This window comes from Palaemon carinicauda, chromosome 36 (assembly GCF_036898095.1).
Source record: "Palaemon carinicauda isolate YSFRI2023 chromosome 36, ASM3689809v2, whole genome shotgun sequence".
Taxonomy (NCBI): Eukaryota; Metazoa; Arthropoda; class Malacostraca; order Decapoda; family Palaemonidae; genus Palaemon; species Palaemon carinicauda.
This window is the reverse complement of record NC_090760.1, coordinates 75,140,456-75,152,659: the sequence shown is the minus strand read 5'-3', so window position 1 is coordinate 75,152,659 and position 12,204 is coordinate 75,140,456. Positions and strand designations below refer to the sequence as shown.

General features: G+C 34.4%; 1 protein-coding gene across 1 annotated transcript in view; it reads left to right on the top strand.

Moving 5' to 3' along the window:
* The window catches only part of LOC137628703 (potassium channel subfamily T member 2-like), an 82,500-nt gene extending 70,644 nt beyond the window's left edge, over positions 1–11,856 (top strand). The window contains exon 14 of the mRNA XM_068359854.1: positions 10,349–11,856. Coding sequence (XP_068215955.1) covers positions 10,349–10,420 — 72 coding nt within the window. The 3' untranslated portion in view covers positions 10,421–11,856. The remainder of the gene's footprint in view (positions 1–10,348) is intronic.
* Positions 11,857–12,204: the final 348 nt, after the last annotated feature.

Below are 12,204 nucleotides of genomic sequence, written 5' to 3'. Positions count from 1 at the left end.
AGTAACACACTTTTTTTTGGTCATTCCCTGACAAACTCATGATCAAAACTGGTGGACATAAGGCTTTACAAATTTTGTCTATCATTTGCTTGTTATGAACTAATCAACTTTTACCGTAGACAAAGAGTAATTCAACCAGTTCTTTAACCCTTTTACCCCCAAAGGACGTATTGGTACGTTTCACAAAACTCATCCCTTTACCCCCATGGACGTACCGGTACGTCCTTGCAAAAAACTGCTATTTATATTTTTTTTTGCATATTTTTTGATAATTTTTGGAGAAACTTCAGGCATTTTCCAAGAGAATGATACCAACCTGACCTCTCTATGACGAAAATTGAGGCCGTTAGAGCAATTTAAAAAAGATATACGGCAAAGTGTGCTTGAAAAAAAATAACCCCTGGGGGTTAAGGGTTGGAAAGTTCCAAATAGCCTGGCGGTAAAAGGGTTAAGTGATGGGAACGACTAAAAGACTTGCATATGTTATATGTCCGTTGATTTTATTCGAGAGGTAATACACCTAACCCTTATATCCTACCCATTATATGTTTTGATATACATGTTATACATGACCAAATGAGTGAAATCTGTAGTTTATTTTCACTGTTGGTGTCTCTGTACACAAGATGATAACTTTTCTGCTGAAGCAAACAGTTTATATCCATCGTCACGTCTTTTAACATATCTAGGGTTAGTCACAGACCACTTAAGTTTTCATTTAAGGAGAGGGACTTTGCAAAGGGTATTGTTAAATAATATTTTATTTTTTTCTTGAAAATATTATAAATGAAATTGTTGAATTCCTCCTCTTTGTTATCCTAACAGTGGTTCTGTTTTGTTCAGCTTGATAAGCGTGTACACACTGCATTTCTTTTGGAATAGTTGAGAAAAGTCTTAACTGATAGGACTGTTGTATAAAACTTGGTAGCATCCAACAAGATTAGGCTTTATTCTGATGAATCCTATCTGCAGGTCACATTGCTATGAACTGCAAGGTTTTTGGCTTCACCACAAAACGTTAGATTTTTCTCTCCATCCCTATGTCTTCCCATCCTAAAATTATCCAGCAGGGGATTGTTATGCGGCTTCATGAATTAAACCTCCTTCATTGCCTCAGCACATTGCTTAACCTTTTGGATCTCACACTATTTTCTTTGCCTGTCTTTCATATGATGTACACCATTGACCTGAAAAGATTGATAGCATTCTAACAGTTATTTTTATAATCTTGAGGGCTTTTCTGGATCAAAACGTTCATGAGATGGTTTCTCAGAATGTTTTGAGTGAATAGAATTTTTTGTAGCTTTAAAGCTTATTTGTATAATAGCTTTGACTCTAAACATTTTCCTAAATTAGCCGATCTTATGTAATTGTGAATGTTGTCTTTCTTAGTTTTTGCTGTGGTATTCTTTCACTTTCTCATAGCTTTCAGATAAGCTCCACCATTGCAGTGTTATTGATAAGGGTATATTCCCTCAGGTTGGGTAAAATGTATAGTATCCAGGAAGGTGGTGTAGGTAACAGATGCCCCGGATGTGGCAGTGATTCAGATCATTAGGTGATAAAGTATGTTCAGGCTGAAGGCGTTTTACTAGTATCTGCTTAAAATGTCACTATCATGATTCTCATAGTAGTTTCTTAATTTGTTTATGAGAAAGGCCCACCTACACTAGAAACATTATCATCATTTCTTGGATGCTTTGTTTTGCAGCCTAGTTTGGGCTTGAATAATTTTCAAATTTATAAAAGATGCCTTTTAATCATTTCTTATTAGAGAAGGTCCTCAACTTAAAGTTAAATGGTTCCAAGAAGCTGTTTGCAAGTTCAATTTTGTTAAACTTTGGCCTAGTATAGGCCTAACCTGATTTCCATGGGTATGATTTCCAGCTACAAAAGACAAAAAATAGTCAGGTTTCATATGAAATAGATATCAGGTTATTACAGATATCATTTTGCTTACTGTATTAAATGATATAATATTGTTTTATTACAGTATTTCTTTATCTTATCTTTGTTATTTTCAGTTGGATATGTGTTTGTATATTCAAATGCTTGTAAGTTGAAGACCTTCTGTAGTTCAGACTTTGTTTACAAAATTGAGCATAGCTTTGCTGCATTTTGTTTGATGCTTTGCCGTGCATAGTTTGGAAATAGGAGACAAATTTTAGAGGTCGCCGTGCATAGTTTGGAAATAGGAGACAAATTTTAGAGGTCGCCGTGCATAGTTTGGAAATAGGAGACAAATTTTAGAGGTCGCCGTGCATAGTTTGGAAATAGGAGACAAATTTTAGAGGTCGCCGTGCATAGTTTGGAAATAGGAGACAAATTTTAGAGGTCGCCGTGCATAGTTTGGAAATAGGAGACAAATTTTAGAGGTCGCCGTGCATAGTTTGGAAATAGGAGACAAATTTTAGAGGTCGCCGTGCATAGTTTGGAAATAGGAGACAAATTTTAGAGGTCGCCGTGCATAGTTTGGAAATAGGAGACAAATTTTAGAGGTCGCCGTGCATAGTTTGGAAATAGGAGACAAATTTTAGAGGTCGCCGTGCATAGTTTGGAAATAGGAGACAAATTTTAGAGGTCGTCGTATGAATCCATTTGTTCACCCTTGCTTCCAGATGTAGAATTCACTTACAGTTTTAACTAGAGGGGCACTCAGTAGAGTGCAACCTCTTCCGCGGCAGCTTATTTCTTGACCTTTTGCTCGACCTTGACATTTGACCTTATTATGTATTAATTAACGTGGATTTTCATACACTCAAATATGAACCAAGTTTGAAATCTCTATAACACTGATGTCCAAATTTATGGCTGATTACATGAATTGGACCTTTTGCTAAACCGTAACTTTGACCTTTCAAAATGTAATCATTTCCAGCTTTTTACAAAACAGCTATTCCTTGCAAGTTTCATTACTCTCCTATTAAAATTGTGGCAAGGAAGCTGTTCACAAACAAACACACACACACATACAAACAGGGAGTAAAACATAACCTCCTTCCAACTTCATTGGTGGAGGTAATAATGAAATTCTTACGCTATTTGTCTTTCATCGCTTGAAAAATATGTCTTCGAGCTAAAACATTTCACTGTTTTCGGAGAACTCTAGAATATGCCTCTTTTTATTTTATTTGTCTCTCTTTTTGCCTGTTTTCATTCATTTTTTTAAGAAAGGGCTTAATAATAGTAAATACTGTACTATATAGTTTTTCTCTATAGTGATAACTCCATTGATCTATAGAGCAAATAGTTCTTTCATCTGTCAGTTAGTATGGTCACTTGAAAGCAACAGGTTAACCTGCTCACTGTTCGGTAAGCTCGTATATGTATAACTAGACTTTAATCTTGGGTTTACAACAAAAGAAAGTTCTGCTACACAATACTGTAGAATGTGAAGATGTACATTGATACATTCAAAGCGATGTACATACAGTAGGATAAGTATTTCTTTGGGGACAAAATATTTGTATATCAGTACTTTACTTTCTTTTACTGTCAACAACATATTGAGAAGGTAGGGATGCAGTAATGCTATATAAAGTACAACATTTTGTTTTCTCTTACTTCCACTAAATATTATATGCTATGCAATTTTCCTATTTCTCAATATGGTAAATTATGTTAAAAATAAGCTTCTTATTCAAATACTAGAAGGAAGTGTCTTTTGAAAAGCAACTTGCTTTCTATAGATGAAAGAAGTATGTGTTTTTGCTTTATTTTTCTTGATAATTCGTAGAAGTTCTAAATCGAGTAGCTTTATTTTGATTAGATATATTAATCATTTAAAACTTCTTTTACCTTATTCTACATATCCTTTTGACACTGTCTTATCATGTGTGTCTTGTTGACACCTTTGTACCTTATCACATGAGTCTTGTTGACACCTAATTTTCTTATCACAAATCTTGACACCTTTTATCTATCTCTTGTAGTAGATAATGCTTTCTCTCATGTACTGAATTTGAATTGGCCTGTGATAAAAAATCCCCTTCATATACAGTATACCTAACACAGTGTTCTCATTCTCTAAACACATATTTCCTCCTCATTTGTATCTCATTGTTTCCCATAATATATTAATCTTTTTTTTTTTTTTGCATTTCGTAATTCCCTCAAACACAAACCTTTGCACTTTGATCTTTCTGAACATATATATTCTCTTAATGTGCTCCAGTGAGTCTTACAATAAATATTCTTTATCTCAAAACATCATTATATATTCTATACAATATTTTCGTCTCTCAATTTTACATCTTTATACCCTATAATATATGAATTATTCTCCCATGCATCCAATAAACATACACTTGTTATCCTGAATATAAGTACTGTAAATCAAATTTTGCACATATTTCCTTACTTTCTTTGTATCCTTTGTTAACAAGCTCACATGGACAAATTTCTGGTCAGTGTTTTTGTTTTTCCACCAAGCAAAACTGGGAATAATTGTATGGTTATAGTTTTTCTTGTCTATTATTTTAATTTATTCTTTCACATGAGAGTTCTTTGCGCTGTGATATGTCTGCCAAGTATTTTTTACGGGACAAAACATGAGATCTACGTATTTGCTTATTGCTTTGCCATAATCTGAAATTGATTTACCTCAATTTGAAATCTCTTGATTGCTTGCTATGTAAAATCCTCAATACTGTACAGTACAGTATTGTTTTATTGTACAATACAGTATTGTTTATATCTGGCTGAAGCTAATTCTTTTGTATCAGAATTTGAACCCTAAAGATTCTCTTGTATCATAATTTGAACCCTAAAGATTCTATTGTATTATAAATGTTTTAAGCATTATAGACGCTGTCTGAGCAAAGATATGGCAGTAATTTCAGTCTTCTGGGAGTGTCTTAAACGAAATAAATGCTGTCTGAGCAAAGATCTGGCAGTAATTCTAGTCTTCTGTAACCGCTTCTCTTTTATGATACAAGAGAAGCGGTTACAGAAGACTAATTTCAGTCATATCAGGCTTAATTTATTATGTATGCAGTATAAATTCAGTCACTCGTTTTAACCCTCTGAGGATCCAATGATGCACTTTGGCATCATCCAATCTTGTAACCATAAGTGCCATATAGAAATATTATTCAGCTTTCTGATGGAATTTTCAGTTTCTTTATTTCTTTGTTACTTAAGCCCAGTACAGTACAGACTATGATTCATGATGCGCATAGTATTGAATGGATGTGTTGAAAAACAACTTTAACAACATGAAACCATGCCACTAATGTGTTGATGGGCTGGCTTGATTTCTGTGTCTTTGCTAAGTGTTGCGTCAGCGTTCAGAGTGGTAGGACGTTCGCTTGGCTCTTCAGTGCCAATGGCTAACTCGCTGTCTCCTATTGAGTGGACAAGGATCCATTTACGCACGTTGTTGATGGGGTTTGAGGTATATTCGAGGCACATTCTAAAAATTTATATGAAATTATTTTATTACATTACATCCTTGAGTACTCGCCTCATTTAGTAATTTTTTCTGATTGAAAAGAAATAAATATTTTTTTAAATTTGTCAACCCAGTCATTAGGTGGCAGTTTTACATAGATAAATCAGCCATTGTTGGCAAGTTAATCTTAGACTTTCACATACAAATATATCAATCAGGCAATGATTGTTTCCCTCTTTTATGGCTTTGCTTTAGAATTATGTAGCTGCTGCTGTTTTCAGAATTTCAGGAACAGTCCTTCATTTTAAAAGACTTGTCTGAAACATTTATGTAAGTTAGACCTAGGTTTAATCTCAGCATGTCCCTCATCTGTTGATTCTGCTATAACTGGTTATCAGCATCAGCTAGAAATCGAAGATGGGCCGAATGGAAAAGACCTCCCTAATATTAACTTTCCCATGGCCTTATAATGCATTTCACTCTACCAGACGTTGCCTCGATGCTATTTTATGTGGCTGAAAACAAATTTGACTTTGCGTTTATTAACGTTTCTTAAAACGTTTAAGGTTGGTTAGATTTTTTATTTACTTGTATTTTTATCTCATTCATTGGTTTCTCTATTCCATTGGACAAAAAGACCACTCTTTCCAGACACAGGTAAGGTCTGTTTCTGTTGATAAAGGATTATTTGCATCTCTAAAGGCTGACCAATTATTATCTTGTAAGCTTGCATTTCAAGAGCATCGGGTGTTTTAATTAATGCATTGCATTTAGGATAGTTTATTACTAAGCAAAAGAAAACACATTATGGTTAGAATTTAACTGATTGGAATATTGTGTAGATTTAACATTATCAGATACCTTGTTTTGTAATCTGTAAGGTTACTCATCATTCAAATACCTTGTTAGGAGTTTTTATAAGTCTGGGGCATATTCAGTTTCCTTATGCATTAACAAGGGTTATTCAAGTTTATTTTAAGAATGCTTCTTAGGTTAGGGACGATTTAACTTGGTTGATATAAAATTTTCAATGTTATTTAGCTTCGTTATTTAGTTTTCTAGTCTTAAGAATTTGTTCAGTTTTGTTATCTTGAAGTTTAAAGCTTGGGGCTCATTTAAATTCCTTAATTATTGATTTTTTAGCATTCTAAGGCTTATTCAAGTTCATTATTGTACATTTTCCAAGGTTGGTGCTACTGTAAACTTCAAGGTTAAACTTTCAAGCTTGAGGCATATTTCAATTAATGTTTATAAAGTTTTCTAAGCTTGGTTGTCTGTATTCAGCAATAGTACAAATTTGTTACTCATAATTTTCAAAGCTTAGTAAAATGGGTTATGCTGTATAATTGAATTAATTATTTCAGTACTACTGAAGATCATTGCTGTTTCTACTATGAAAGGAATGGATTCAACTGCTTAATTCAAAGAAAAGATTTAAGCCCTTCCTATCAGATACAATACTCCATCGTTCCCTAATGCTCTTGAGCCATGCAAGACTCCCACGTTCATTGCCTGGTTGTGGTTGTCTTTTGTCCTCTTGGAGTAAATTGCGTACCTTTTCTAAATCCATCCTTCTACTGTATGTTGGGAGGTGGGCAGGAAATGTTAATAGACTTCAATAAGTATTGAAGTACTGTTAATGTTTTGAAATTTCTATTTCAGTGAATTTTTTTCCAAATGTATCGCTGAGTCTCCCATTTATCAGTGAAGTTGGATAGTGTTAATACACTGTACCTACATTGTAGACCCTAAGTAATATTGTCAGGTCTCACCTCTTTCACTGTGGTTTTGTTTCCAGACCTCTCACAGTCTTAGGCAGCATCTCCAAACACTATCCAATCGTACTGTGTGCTGTTTTGTGTAATTTTAAGTCTAGTATCATATCTGCTGTACTTATAAAAACCAACTTTTTTAACCTAACTTGTATCTTCTGTACTTGTAACCACTAAACAACTTGAAACAGCCTAAACTCTTCTGTACACTTAATTTCATTAAACCCTAATTTAGTATATCTCAATTACTGCCATAGGTCCTAGTGGCTAGTGAACCCCAGATTGTAAACTACCAATTTTTTCAACTTATATACTAAAGCAAAAACTGAAGTATAGCTCCAAAATGATGCCTCCAACGCATCTTCGGACGTATTTTTTTTGAAATTTATGGAAGTTGTCATTTCTCTAGTGCTATGTGCTTTCACAGTCTTGGGTCATCTACTTGGTTATGGGAAAACTTTAACAGACTTCAGGAAAAAATGGCATGACACTCATATACAAGGGTCATGTAGGGACTCTTGACTAGACAAAAAAATTATTCCTGACTGATCCCTGGTTTTCTGTGGATGAGAGAGGTAGACTAGAAGAGAGGCAGAATAGAACCAGGGAAGCCATGCTCTCCCCATGTCCCCATTTGGTGGCCGATGTGGTAACCTCCCGGACTGGTGATTGCCAGACTAGAGTTCGAATCCCTCTCGAATTCGTTTGTTCCTTTGGTCGCTGCAACCTCACCGTCCTTGTAAGCTAAGGATGTGGTGTTGGGGGAACGTATAGGTCTATCTGCTGAGTCATCAGCAGCCATTGCCTGGCTCTCCTTGGTCCTAGCTTGGGTGGAGAGAGGCCTTGGGCACTGATCATATGTATATATGGTCAGTCTCTAGGGCATTGTTCTGTTTGATAGGGCAATGCCACTGTCGCTTGCCTCTACCATTCATGAGCTGCCTTTAAACTACTTGAGGAGGCAGTTTTTTCTTGCATTGGTGGGTAGGGTTAACGAAAGGGGGATTATCGTGCTGGTAGGGTGACTTTAAGTTTTCTTTTTAAACTCAGAGGTCGAATCTACTTCTTGCTGGGGAGGAACAGCAATGAATTTCGGGAAGATTCATAAATGTTCATTTCATTGATGAAACCTTTTTCAAGCTATAAGAATTATTGAACATTTGGAAGAACAGCAGTGAATTTTGTAAAGATTCGTTGAAATTCATTTTCATTGATGCAAACTTTTCAAATTCTAAGGATTATTGATCATCGTGATTGCAAACTTTCTATAAGTTTGTAGCCTTTTTTGTACTCTAACCTTGCTAATAGGATTTTTAAAAGCCTAGAGCTTATTAAATTTCCTCCTCATGATTTTTGTTTCAGTACTGATTCATATTAAATATTCTATTTAAAATAACAATTGATTTACTACCTACTTGCTTGCATCAACACAGGATAAACAGAGTGAGGAAACATCTTTCTAGTTTTGGAGTTCTAAGTAAACAAGTGCTACTTACGTAGGTAGATTTTCAGTTGATGACACTTAACATCATGCATCCAAGACTCATGTGAGCTCATTTTTATTTTTACTGTACATTGGTTTTTATCTAGGATGAATTTAGAGAAGAAAGATCATTATTCACTTAGTAAATTCGTAACAGCTAAGGAGACGGCATTTGTATTGATCAATAATTATTATGATAATTAAGGCTAATTTTCTTCCTTAACAAAACTTGCGAATATAAGTATTAAAAATAAATATTTTTAAATGCATGTACATTTCATTTTCACTTGATTTTCATACGGTTCTATTTCTCTCTCTTACCATTTCATTCTTCACTAGTTTAATCTCATCCTTGTCATTAAAGCATAATAGAAACTATATGTATATATGTATATAATATGTTTATATATATATATATATATATATATATATATATATATATATATATATATATATATATATATATATATACACCTATATAATACCTTAAAGCATATTTATTCTATTTAGGAAGTTTTCATTTAATGCTAAAGGACTTCTGGCTTCAATTGATTTTAGTAAACTCATCATTTGGGGGGGGGGGGGGGGGCTTTTTTGGGATTGCGATTATTCTTTGCAATTCCAACTAACTGGAATTTAGAGCTTCAATTCTAAAGGGAATCTGAAATTCATTAGTTGTTGGAGCAATACCGTAACAAATTTTGTCTTTTCCTTCAAAACCCTTATCACTGAAGACAAGATAAAAAAAAATGTTGCCTTAAAATAGTTGATGCCAAAAGTTCTTAAGCATTTAAGGAATATATATTTATTTATATATTCACTTTGCTTTTCTTTCCAGTTATTTGGAAAAATCTGGATCATTAAGTGTTCTGGGACTTATCTTAATTACCATAACTGGAAATGCAGTTAATTCTGGAACTAGTCATAGCTAGGCATAGTTTGAGATTATATATATATATATATATATATATATATATATATATATATATATATATATATATATATATATATATATATATATATATATATATATATATATATATATATATATACACATATGTATGTATGTATGTATACACACATAGCATCAAGTTTAACATTGATTACACATTTCTTGTATATTATTCATAGATTTGTAGATTACAGGTTTGCTTCAGGAACTAAGTTTTCTCTCTCAATTAAAATGTTTTGTTTTGTGTACGTATTAATGATCTTAAATCCTAAACTGAGTGTTCCCTTTCTTATAATGAAGATAGTTTTTTCCATGAAAAATATTAGAATTTTTTGTTTTATAAATGTTGGTTTTACAGTTTCACCTTGCACAAATACAGGTATGCTTTTCAGACTTTTAAGATTTTGGCTACTTACCAAACTAAAGCTTAGTCTCCTTTCATGAAATGTCTCTCAACAAAAGATTTAATGTAATTAATGTAGTGCTACTTATCCTAAAGGTTGTGTGTTCCAATCTAAAAGTTTTTATCTCCGTGAATTACAAATACTTCCCATACTTATGACTCATATGACACAAAAAGTAAAAATATAGGGCTACTTATAACAATTTTGTATCTGTCAATGAAGTATTACAACCCAATTTAAAGTTTTTATCATTTTTAAAGTTTTTACTAGTACTTCCCACACTTAAGACTCTCATAGGGCACAAATTAATGTTTTTCAGACTGAAAAATCTCTGCTTTTCCGTAGGTTACACCACCAGAGGAGTGTGGTTCTGAGGCCTCTGTACCTTCCATCCAGCTCCAAGGTACCATCGTCTGACCTCCGCCCTCTCCGCGGCCCGCTCGCGTCTGGTTTCACATGAGAGGCGCCCGCGGTCTAACGACACCAGCCCGCTCCCCAAGACTCTGACGGCCAGCGACCTCCCCGGTGGGGTGTAGGCCATCTCTAGGCCTTGTGCCTTGGCCGCATTCTCTGAAGTAGGGGAGGTCGTTAAACTGCAAGAATAGAGAAGAACTTTATTTTTTATCATTGCTAAACCTGGGGAGTTGAGATCATCCCCAGTAGCTGAAATTCCTCTCTATTTAAAAAAAAAAAATTGAATTAAGTATAGTGATGCCATAAGTGCTTGGTTTTAGTGTGCAAATGGTTTATTATTGCGAGCCGCGTCCACTTGGTTGGACATCGCAAACTTTGGTACAAACAATGATGAAGTTTAAAAAAAATTGCGATTGTGATTCATACTGTATTAAGGACAATTTTATGAATTAGGAACGTGAGAATGCGACTGAGCGTTTTAATCTTTTAAATCTTTTTTAAAGTGATTTTTTAAAGTTAAGTCTTAAGAAACACAAATGGCTAAAAAGACGATGTAGAATTTCTTAAAAAGAAAAAAAGGATGACAATAACAATTGTGTCCTTTTTCACTTTTTACCAGTATCGTGGCTTACCTTCCATGAAGGGTTTGTTTGTGCTCCACAAAGACTTTGAAATCATTCCGATGTGGTTGAGCAATAGTAGCGGGAGGTTCTGTATTGAATCTCCTCGCATTCGCTCCCTTTACTCCGCCGTCTCCAGGAGCCCCTGACGTATTTATTAACTATCCTCTGGGAGACGTCCCTCACGGTTGCTCGTGACCGCCATGCTCTGCCATTCATGAATCTGGGGGAAAAGGATAGATTGGTATATTGGGAGACGCTGAAGGCGCTCCCTTCATTTTCCGGGTCGCACGTTGTGCCTCACCGCCATCTCTGGGGACGTGTGGTGTTTTCCCGCCAAAAACGTTGTTGTGTTTTGTAGCAATTTTTCACCTCCCTCACATCCCATCTCAAGTCATTCAGATACAGTACTGTTGTATCATTAAACTGCATCCATGCTACAAACATTATACTCATTGATTTTAGATATTTTTCATAATTTTAATGATATTTGTGAATTTTCAAGTTTTATCCTCTAGATATATATATACATATAAATATATACATAACATATAAATATATATTTATCATTATCTTGGGTATGAATAGTTGTACAGGAATGCTGTAACTTTTGTGATAAATCTGACGGTGTGTACAGTACGTGTACGGAACTGAAGAAAGCTGAGCATAATCCTGCATATATTATTTATTTTAATATTAAATAGTTAATGATTAATGCATAGCACATATTAGTCTAAGGTTAAACGCTCGACATTCTGTGAAGCCTGAAGTTTTATGTCTCCGGTATTCAGAGACGAAATACACAACTTGACAGTTAAAGAGTTACTTATTCTTGTATCCTTTTAATACATTATATGAGACTGCCAAAAGAGATTTGCCCTGAACATATTCGTGATGAAGTTCAATGTGGATAATAGGTATATACTGTTATGTATATATGAGGGTATGATTGTAGTAAGGAAGGGCTTATGCTTCAGGATGATACTGTTTTGATTGAAGGTAGAGTAAAGAAACTACAGAAATTATAACCGTATAAGTGCTTGCAGGATGAGAAGGTTTATAATAATCATGCTAGAGTGGAATAAAAAAGGTGAAATGGAAACCAGGAACATCAGGCAGTGTTAATATGAATGCTGAGATAGTGGCAACCGTTGATTTGTATAGGTA